The sequence below is a fragment of the Chinchilla lanigera genome, unplaced genomic scaffold (genome assembly GCF_000276665.1).
Source record: "Chinchilla lanigera isolate Chin_1 unplaced genomic scaffold, ChiLan1.0 scaffold00042, whole genome shotgun sequence".
Taxonomy (NCBI): domain Eukaryota; kingdom Metazoa; phylum Chordata; class Mammalia; order Rodentia; family Chinchillidae; genus Chinchilla; species Chinchilla lanigera.
In genome coordinates this window covers 19,021,993-19,032,991 of record NW_004955443.1, presented here as the reverse complement: position 1 = coordinate 19,032,991, position 10,999 = coordinate 19,021,993, and the positions used below count along the sequence as shown (strand labels likewise).

At 46.9% G+C, this 10,999-nt stretch overlaps 1 protein-coding gene across 1 annotated transcript in view; it reads left to right on the top strand.

The window, feature by feature from the left end:
• Window positions 1–3,550: 3,550 nt before the first annotated feature.
• Window positions 3,551–10,999, top strand: part of Rbpj (recombination signal binding protein for immunoglobulin kappa J region) — a 246,381-nt gene continuing 238,932 nt past the window's right edge. Inside the window, exon 1 of the mRNA XM_013518082.1 lies at window positions 3,551–3,671. Coding sequence (XP_013373536.1) covers window positions 3,640–3,671 — 32 coding nt within the window. The 5' untranslated portion in view covers window positions 3,551–3,639. The remainder of the gene's footprint in view (window positions 3,672–10,999) is intronic.

Sequence of the window (10,999 nt, the reverse complement as noted above, 5' to 3'; positions counted from 1 at the left end):
CATTCCATTCCTCCTGCCCCGATCTTCCTCTCATGGAATGGGATCAGGTGGACAACCATGCGCCCTCCAGATGACTGTGGAATTGGTAGAAATGTTTCCACTTACTGCTCTCCCTGTGATTATTCACAGAAGAGCCAGTGTCTACATCTCTAGCTGTTGAATCTGGGCTGCATTTGTGACTTGCTTTGACCTCTAGAATGGGCAGAAGGGACATTGTGCCCATTCTGAGCTGGGCTCTCAAGAGGCCTTGTATACCCCTTTGGTGTTCCCTTAGAACACTACCACCACATGGAGATCACACTGTGACCAAGCTTGGGTCCCTGTGCTAGAGGATGATAGAGCACATGGGACAGAAATGAACATCCCAGCTGAGGTCCCTGCAGAACAGCCGGCCCCTGCCAACACAGCAGCCACCTGCAGGTACACGATAAGCCCAGGTGAACCAAGCCCAGACTGCTGACTCACAGCTAGATGAGTAGTTATTGCTTTATGCCGCTAAATGTGGAGCAATTGCATGCAAAAAACCTAACTGGCACTGGGAGTTAATTCCAGGAGAAGCGTTTATCTAAAGGTTGCATCTCTTAAATGATGAAGGCATTGTGAGGTTTAAAGGCTTTGCCCAGAATCACACCATGGGACCTGGCTTGGCATACGTACCACTGTGTCTGCCACTGTCGACACCAGAACTGCACCAACATTCTAGCCTGGTTGTTGTCATTGGGGCCAGTGTCCCAGGGAAAGGGGATGGAGCTGTTCCTGGTGCTACCTATCCTCAAAAACAGACCCCACCAGGTGAGATATTCCACAATATACAAGACACAAAGGCAAGGGCGTTGAGCTGCCAAAGCAGGAGGCCTGGAGCCAGGGTGCTAGAATGTTAGCTTTTAGCAGCTGGGTCAGGGAGCCGTTTAGCACAGAAGTCCTGGGGCAGGGAAGAAGGGCACGTGGGCAGCATCTCACCAACTTCACTGAAGCACTTCAGTGTTAAACAACTAATGATCACATCCCAGTGCATGCTTCTTTTTCAGCTGGTAATTCAGTGCCTGTGAGGACATGCTGTAGTTTGAATATGGTCCATCCCCTCTGAAACTGGTGTTGAAATTTGATCGCCATTGTGGTAGCAGTGGGAGGTAGGGTGTTTAAGAGGTGACTGGGTCATTAGGATCACCTCCTTCAGACAGCACAGGATCCAATCACCCCACAGGATGCCCAGCCAATGGACAGGGGCTGTGTTCCAGCTCACAATCATTCACCCCACAACCAGTGGGAACATCATGGCAGTATGATTCTATGAACTACAGACACCTGCTACGCAGCACTTTGTATCACCGTACCTCATCAAGAAGAGCTCAAGTCTAGGAAGCTGACCCAAATAATCATTAAAGATTCATCTAGGATGACAGGTGTCAAATATTCAGCCTATGGTTTCAATTCAACAGAAGTAACTAATGTCAGGAATATCAAGTCATCCTGTAAACATGGCAGAACTGAAAGACATTCTTTACAGAACTAGAAGAAAATTCCTAAAATTAATATGGCAGATGGGCATGGTGGCACAGCACTTGGGAGGCTGAGGCAGGAAGAGAACAGTGAGTTCCAGGCCAGCCTATGCTATGTAGTGAGTTTGAGGCAAGCCTGGAATACATCACAAGATCCTGTCTCAAAAAATTGAATTAAACCAGGTATGGTGGTGCACACCTGTAATCCAGCACTCAGGAGGCTGAGGCAGGAGGATCTTTGTGAGTTTGAGATGAGCCTGGGGTACAAAGTGAGCTCAAAGCCAGCCTGATCTGCATAGTGAGACCCTATCTCAAAAAGACAAAAAAAAAAAAGAACTAAAAATGAAATAATGTTTAAAAAATTCAGATGGAAGCACAAAAGACCCCAAATCACCAAGATAATCCTGAGTAAAAGAGTAATGCTAGAGATATCATCACATATGGTTTCAAAACACACTACAGAGCCATAGTAACAAAAACAGCATGGTACTGGCATAAAACAGACACATAGACCTGTGGAATAGAATAGAGAACCTTGAAATAAACACACAAAGTCACAGGCATCAAATTCTCTCAGAGCTGCTAAATACATATATTGGAGAGAAGACAGGCACTTTAATAAACGGTGCTAGAAAAATGGATATTCACCTGGAGAACATTAGAACTAGATCTCTATCTCTCACCCTGTACCAAAACATATCAAAGATTCAAAGAGAAGGCCTAAAACTCAGAAACTGCTAGAAAAAAAAACCTAAAACTCAGAACACTTCAAGATATAAGCCCATGGAACAATTTCCTCAATAAGATTTTAACAGCTCGGGAAATAATGGCAAGACTAGATGAATCGAACGGCAGGGAATTACGTCAGATTAAAAAGCTTCTGCACAGCAAAGGAAACAATTCACAGAGAAGAGACAGCCTACAGAAGGAGAGCAAATCTTTGACAGCTACTCTTGCAACAGAGAACTAATACCTAAAGTATGTAAAAAACTCAAAAGACTTAATATCAGAAGAAGTAATCCAGTAAATACATAAACCAATGAATAGAAGAGACTCCTCAACATCATTAGCTATCAAGGAAATGCAAATTAAAACTACATTAATTGTCCGTCTCCCCCAGCGAGGATGGCTATCATGAAGAAAACAAAAAACAAATGCTGGTGAAGAAGTGGGAGAAAGGAACCTTTCTAGGCTGCTGGCAGGAATGCAAGTTGGTATAGCCTTTATGGAAATCAGTATGGTGGCTCCTCACAACCCTAAAATAGAGCTACCATACAATGCAACTGCACTAGTCCTTGGCCTACACTCAGTAGATTTAAGGTCAGCATACTTCTAGGGTTACCCACACACCCATGTTTATAGCAGCATAATTCACAGCAGCCAAGATACAAAATCAGCCTAGGTGCCTGTTAAGAGATGAATGGATAAAGGAAATGTTATAAATGCACACAATGGAGTATTATTCTGCCATAAAGAAGAGCTAAATCATGTCCTTGCAGGAAAATGGGTGGAACTGGAAATCATCATGTCAAACAAAATGAGGCAGACTCAGAAAGACAAGTATCTTGCGTTTTCCCTCCTATGTAAACTCTGGAAGAAAAAGATGACGTGAAAGTAGAAGAGAAACTGTTAGACGAGAGGAAGAGGGTGAGGGAGGGGAGGAAAGGGCAAGGGACGTCAACAGGGGTGGATATGAGTATGTTATAAAGTAGCACAATGAAACCAACACAATAACATTTTCAGAAGAAGGAAAACCAAATAAACCTAAAACAGCTATAGCAACCTTTATCTTCCCTTCTCCCATGGCAATCTGTTCTCTAGGCTACTTTCATGTTAAAAGCAAGGCCTCAGATTTTACGATAGGCTGGGGAAAAGCTAGAAGCAAGGAGGATCCATTTTTGTTGTCCTTGCACGTACCCACTGTAATCGACACACTTCTAAACCTTCCTACCCATAAGGGAGAAAAGGGCTCGTCTGCATTTTCTGCCTTTCAGAGAGGGCTGCCTTTCTTCCTCTTCACGCTCACCCTCCCACTTCCTTCGCTGCCAGGCTAGGTGGCCAGTGGCTGAGGGGAGAGGCCACCTCCTCGGACGGCTTGAGACAAAGTCCTCTGGAAGCCTGTGTCCTGCGCCCCTGTGAGATGATAGGGCTGTTTTATCCCGCGCTGTTGAGGTAAGTGGTTTCTCTAGCGACTTAACCTGTACCACAGCACCCCGGAAAATATTTACTATGCTGTACTTCGTGACTTGTGAGTAAGCTGATGCTCTTTTGGCCACTGGTACCTCAAGGGGTAATGAGGCACCTCGAGGTGTCCTCCGCATTTCAGTCTCATGCGGGAGTGTTCTGGTTGCACTGTCTGCTCTCTGATGTGGCAGAGGGTGACTCAGAGGAGACCTCGGCTGGGCTCCAAGGCACGAGCTGTGTGTGCCGCGGTGGGGGGTTCCTCTGGCTCCACAGCTCTGCGCCACTCTCACCTGTGCCCTCGCCTTGCGCCCTTCCAGCTCCGTGCTTTCTTTTCCTTAGCCTTGCAAAGAAACACGAGGAGTTTTCCGGAATCAATGACATCTGTGGTTGCTTGGGGTGTTCAAAGTTTGAGATGCTTGTTTTTAAGTAGAAACGCATCTGTTGCTGGGTGATCCTGATGGAGCTGGATGTTTATTTGAAAGACTTTTGCAAAGCACAATCTGGGCTCTGCAGAGGGACACAGGAGAGCCCCCAACATAACTGCTATTCTCAGAATTATATGCTAATGGGGTGACTGGTAACATTCACTCATGCACTCATTCAATCAAGCATACATTCTTTCTATAGTTATTGAGCGCTTACTGTATACAGGTATTTGGGAAACAATACAAGTGTTTTCCAGGCTCTGAAGTCTAACCCTAAGGGCAAAGGCTAGGGAATAGAGTTAGTATGCTTAAGAATAGGAAATGAAAACAGGAAGTGGTGGTACATGGTATCCCAGCACTCAGGAGGCTGAGGCAAGAGGATTACCCTGAGTTTGAGACCAGTCTGGGTAACATAGTGAGCCCAAGGCCAGCCTGGAAGATATAGCAAGGCTCTGACTCAATAAGCCAAAAAAATAGAAAAAGAGAAAGAATACAGACCCAAAACAAGAGTTAGCTAGGTAAAGTGATTGGCAAAATGGGTTATGAATAAATGTAAACTGATCCTGGGTCACGCAATGTGTATATGAGAAAGTAGAAGTCACTAAGATCCTGTTCTATTGGACATCACTCGACTTCAAGCTAAGACCACTGTGTTGTAAGCGCCCATCTTCTAACACTGGAGAGACATTTTTAAGGGAGCCCAGAAGAAAGTGAATAAACAGGGGCTGGGGATTTAGCTCAGTGGCACAGTGCCTGCCTGGCAAGTGCAAGGTTGTGAGTTTGATTCCCAGTACTGGAAAAAAAAAAACCAAAAACACAAAACAAAACAAAACAAAAAAAAAGAAAGTGAATAAACAAAAACTGTATTAGAAATAATAGAACATAACATCTCAAAAAGAAGCCTAAGAAGAATGGCGCATAACCCGGAAATTTAAGGGCAGTGTTGTGAGCTGTGAGGTAGCTGAATGGGACTTGTCTTAGTTACCTCTTTTATTGCTGAGACAAAATACCTGATACCCAAAGTTAAAGGGAGGGAGGGCTTATTTCACTCACAGTTTATAGAGGTTTCAGTCCACAGTTGGCTGGCTCCAAGGCAGGGTGGTGTGGCAGACAGCCATCACAGAAGAGAAACACTTCATGGTGGGCAGAAGGTAGCAAAGCAAGCAAGGGCTGACCTTAGCTCTTTCTATCGCTTACATTTTATCCAGGCGACTTAGGGCAGGTAGATTCACACCCATAATCCTAGTGCCTTTGAGTCTAGCACTGCACCATGAATCAATCCCAGCATCATACATCTAGATCCAGCCACCTCTAAAGAAGCCTCACTTTTGAGCGCACGAAGCTTTGGTGGGACATCCAGACCCAAGCTGTGACAGGAGTTAATCAACCAGCAATTTTTATCAACTACATTTTCGTGGAAGAATAATTCATGAGATCCTAAAATCTCCCAAAGATGAAGCCGTGTTGACTCTTGCTTTCAGGTGACACAGGTTCAAGCCCGAGGCAGCAGCACTGTCAGGAGGTTGGGCTTAGCTTGGAGTTCTGCCTTCAGCACCCTTGAGCTGTCAGGCAAATCCTTCGTGTTGGACTTCTTTGAAACTTAGTTTTCCCCATCTCTAAAGCGAGGGTGAGAACACTTCCTGTGCATAGTTGCTTCAGAGATGGGGGATGGCACCTGGGACCCCTAACAATTTGCCCCAGGTACTGCAAAACTCAGTCAGAGCAGCTCTGTGGCAGTGGCAGGGTATGTGTCTCTGTGTGTGCGTGTGTGCGTGTGTGTGTGTGTGTGTGTGTGTGTGTGTGTGCCCGCACGTGCACACACAGGCATGGCAGGAGGGTGATATATGAATTGTGATCTCACCACCTGGTATAAGACTTCTGTTCAAAGCACCTAAGTTTGGGTCGTGACTCTTCTGCTTGGTAGCTGTGAGGTTACTGTTGAAGGTATTAGGGCTCATTCAGCCAGAATCTCCTCACGTGCAAAAGTGAGCATCATTCCCTCTCACTTTTTATTTTGAGCTTCTGAAATATCTCTTAAATACAAACATCATATAAAAATAGAGTTATCAGCCAGCCTTGCAGGTTTATGCCTATAATCCCAGCTACTTGGGAGGCTGAGGCAGGAGGATGGTTAGTTTAAGGGCAGTCTGGGCACTTTAAGAAGACTCTGTCTCAAAATAAAATCATCATCATGATCACCATCATTATAACAAAAGAGCAGCTGGGGCTGTAGCTCAGTGGTAGAGCGTTCGCCTAGCATGTTGAAGGCTCTTGGTTCACTCTGCATTGTTTAAAAGTCCAAACAAGCATGAGTATGAGCATCCATCTCTCCCCACCATTTATCAGAGAGCCAGAGCTCCGAAGCTTGGGAGGAGCAGAGATAGTGCACCCTCACCCCAAGCCTGACAGAACAGGAAACTGAGGCTCAGAGACCAAGTGACCAACGTCACCAGAATACCCACTGCGAGGGGCCAGCTGCCGCCTGCCTCTGCCAAGGTGTGCGCCCTGCCGGCTTTGAGATCTCCGCCTCCAGTGAGCAGGAGGACCAGAGCCTGGGGCTGGAGGACGAAACTCCCCCGAGGGTTTCAGTGCCCACAGGGGTGGGCAGTGAGGGGCTGGAGAGCAACAGTGCGCCCTCCCCCTTTGTGTTTGTGGTACGTGCAGCAAGCATTTCAGCAGCATAGATGGAACTAAACGTCTTGCCAGGTGGTGGCTCTGATATATACAGAGAGTCCCTGGCTCACAAAAGGAGACCACAGAGGCCCCATACATGGAAACAGCTGCCGCTGGCCACCACCCTGCAGCTGCCAGGGCCCGCGTGAAACAATTTAAAAAGGAAGAAAAGGACAGAAAAAAACACTTGGATCACTGGCAGATTCCACGCATTTAGAGGCACGGGGAGGGAAGAAGTCATGGAAACAGGACTGCCAGAACGGAATGGACTCCCAGGACCATTTTTAACCCCTGGGTAATCTGTCCACAATCCCTGCTCTCCTGGCCCCCCAAAATTTCCCAGCAGCAGCTGTCTTCTCCCACCCACACCACCAGAAACTTTACCATGGGTGTGCTCTTGCCTCAAAGCATTATGGGAGAAGGAAAGCATCGATAAATAATTTCAACTCACCATTAGCAATCTATTTTGGAGTGTCATTTCCTTTATAAGAATATTTATGCCGGGCGTGGTGGTCCACACCTGTAATCCCAGCACTTGGGAGGTTGAGGCGGGAGGATTGTTGTGAGTTCAAAATCAGCCTGGTCTACAAAGTGAGCTCAAGGCCGGCCCGAACTGCATAGCAAGACCTTGTCTCAAAAAGACAAAAAAAAAAAAGAAAAAAAAGAATATTTAGCGGGGCATGGTGGCATATGCCTGTTATCCCAGCACTCAGGAAGCTGAGGCAGGAGGATTGTCATGAGCTCAAGGCCAGCCTGGTCTACATAGTGAGTTGAAGTCCAGCCTAAATTACATAGTGAGACCCTGTCTCAAAAAAAAAAAAGAAAAGAAAAAAAGAATATCTATCTCTTGGAGTTGTTGTGAAGACAAAATGAATCAATAAATAAGTCCCTAGAACTGTGTCTGATATAGGAGGTGAAACACAGCTAAGTATTATAAAAACACTGTTTTTAGCTGCAACAATTCCAATTTTACAGAGGAGAGGGAATGGTGGTTTAAAGAAGGCACCTCCCCCTCCCTATGCCACATCACTTCAAGGTAGGATGAGGATTCAAACCCAGGTCTGTCCCTAAGTCCCACAGTCTTCACCTCTGCTGTTAACAGTCACACCCCTGGACTGCAGGCTGCAGACAAGTGAGGGGACATGGGGGCCAATCACTAACAAATTAGCACAACTTAACTCCACCGAGTTGTTCTCCTCCTGCGGATCAACTGGGGAAGGAACTGGGATGAGAAATCAAAGTGGAATTGTAACCAGGTATGGTGATGCACCCTGGTAATCCTAACATTCATCAGGAGGCTGAGGCAGGAGGGTCACTGTGAGTTAGAAGCTAGTGTGCACTACATAGTGAGACCCTATCTCAGAAAACCAAAAAAAGAAAAAAATAGAACTGAGTATGAAACTTAGGGACAGCTGGGAAATGTATGAGGAAAAGGGCAATTTGGAAGGGATTCAAAGATGACTTTTGACTGACTTAAAATTTCACCTGGATCTAAAAAACGCACACCCGGGAAAGGCTGTGTGTCTTTTCCCATCTACCTCTTTTCTCACCCCAGCTCCAGAGAACTCCTGAGTATGCTTGATTGTCCTCAGGATGAGTTAAATAAACTTTTGTGGATTGGTTGGAAACATAATGCTTCCACTCCCGTTTGTAACACATTTCTGTGGAGAAAGGGGTTCCAGACAAATGGCTGGTAATTTAATCCAACACGTGTGTCCTCCGGGTCTCCAGGGGCTGGGCGCTGTGTTAGGTGTTGAGGAGGTCAGAATAAGCACTGCGAGGCGCTTGCCCGCCCGCAGCCTGAAGACAAAATGAATCAATCTCCTGCGAGGGAGAGAGGCTCACGGTGAGCGGAGCATGCAGGGGGCGGAGCCCGTGCAGGACCCCGGAGGACCGGCGGAATTGCCGCCCTAAAAGGAACTTCGGGAATCCAGCCCTCTGCAAGCTGAGGACCGAATGCAAGGCACTGGAAGTTTAGGGGAAGAACGGGCTTGCCATTTAGTGCTGAAATAAATGGTTTTCAACAGGAGCGTTGCTTGCTTTTTCCTGGCAAGTGGCGTATCCATACCTGTGTTTTTTTCCAAAAGATTAGTGAAAGAGCATTGCAGGAACTCCAAACTCGGACTCCTGGGGTTGAAGCTGACTTTCACTGAACAGCGACCTGACCTTTCCCTGCAAGTCCGTTTTTATATGGTGCCCTGAGGCCGACGGGATGCACTCCCTGAGAGGTGGGCTCGGAAGCTCCCGTGTGCGAAGCCCGCAAGGCCCGACCCGGAACACACTCTCATTCCCATCCGGTGGTTGCTAACTGGTTGATAAATTGCGAACTCCTGGCTTCGGACAGTGTCATGCCACAGTGACGTGTTTGCGAAAGCTATTTTAAATGAGCATTTTAAAATCTGAGTAGCATATCTTTATAAGTGAGTGGGAAATTATATTAGAGCACATAAAAGGCTAGGTTTGTAGATAGTGTCTCTTAAGGGGAATTAACGCTTTTACAAAGTAAATCCACCTAAAGAAAACTGTTTAGTAGATACCAGTCAAGTAAAAAGCCTGCAGAGAATAGGAAATGCGGGAAGTGATACTTTTTTTCCTTGAGTTTTCTTGCTTAATGAGAGTCACAACTTTCATCTGCGACTCCAGTAACGGCACCGTCTTCTAAAACTGTACTACAGGCAAAGCACCTTTGCAGATCTGTGCTTTCTTGGCCCCGATTTCAGTTCTGGCAGAAAAAATTCCCTGAAGCCAACAACAGCTGAGCTCTGTGCCTGGAACGCTTGTGTTTGGAGGAGGAAACTTACACTGTGAGGTCGGGAGGGCACTCTAGCAGCTCGGATGCGCTCAAAGGCCAGAGAGTGGACCTGCCACCTGTCCACGAGCTGGGGGAGCTTAAACGAGGCAAATCTGAGCTCAGAGAGGCCGCAGGGAGGACAGAAGAAGGGAGCTGTAAACAGCAAGGAGCAGAAAGACAACCTGCATCAGCACACACACTGGGTTCCCCCAACCGAGTCACCTTTGCCCCTTTCTCTAAAAATCACCTTCAGGAAAGTCCCCGTGTCTAGTGCTCACAAGCAGCGAGCTTCTGAGCCGCCAGATGGTCATGACTAGAGGGGGCTCCCTGGGGTCGGTGTCCCCATCTGGATTCCTCCTGGCCCTGTGGTGTCACTTCCAAGAAGCTTGGGGAGAATAAAAACCATGTGGTAAAGGCACCAAAGGACATTATTTGTTAAGGTCTTTAAAGATGTCCAGTAAGCAGAGTCAGAGGTGTAAGAACACTGTGTCTCCCGCTCTCTCACGTTCCTCTGGAAATGCTCTCACTTAACTCAGCTCCCTGGGCAGGTCCTGCTCAGCCCTGGTGAGAAAAGGGGATGCTGTCAGGCACCGCATGGACTCGCTCTGAGATCGCAAAGTGAAGTCCTTGCATGATGGGCCGGGCTTTCAGATAAACTCTTTCAGCTGAGCCTCAAGAATAGGCAAGACGTCCTGTTCGATCAGAATGCCAGAGAGATAACAAGAGATTTCTCATTGTAGGTATATGCTATTACATGAGATATACTTATACAAAGAATTACCATTTCCGGAAGGATTCCAACCCAGCCAAGAACCTGTATTTTTTATTTGAGAACTCTAGCAACCACACTCCAGAATAGCCACAAAGCTGGCTTCATCATTCCCAGGTGAAAGGTGGGGGATGGAGCTTGGGTAAGGTAAGCTTACAGCTACAGAGGTTTGGAGAGCTGAGCAGACAGGAGGTTTTCCACCTGACCTGCTGGTTTGAAGGTCAGTGCTGGTTTAGCAACACCACACAGGAATCTAAGCCTTAGCCGGGTGGGGTGGTACATGCCTAAAGTCCCAGCACTTGGGAGGCTGAGGAGGTTCACTGTGAGTTCAGGTGTAGCCTGGGCTACATAGTGAGTTTAGGGCCATCCTGCACTGCAGTGAGACCCTCTCTCAAAAAAAAACAAAGGGGGAGGGAAAGAATTTGAAACCAAGCGTTGAACCAAAAGGATAGAGGGGTGCTATGGAGGGAACAAGGGGATTCTGTAAGGGAACTGGGGACTTCTTGGACTCCACTTGTGATATAATCACTCACAAAGCAGTGGCAGGTGTAATCAAATTGAATCATCGCTGGGCGTGAAGCTCACAGCATGCCGGCTCCTACAAACACTTTTCAGAATAGCTTGCTTCTCGAGCCCCCGCTCAAGCCCCTCAACACCA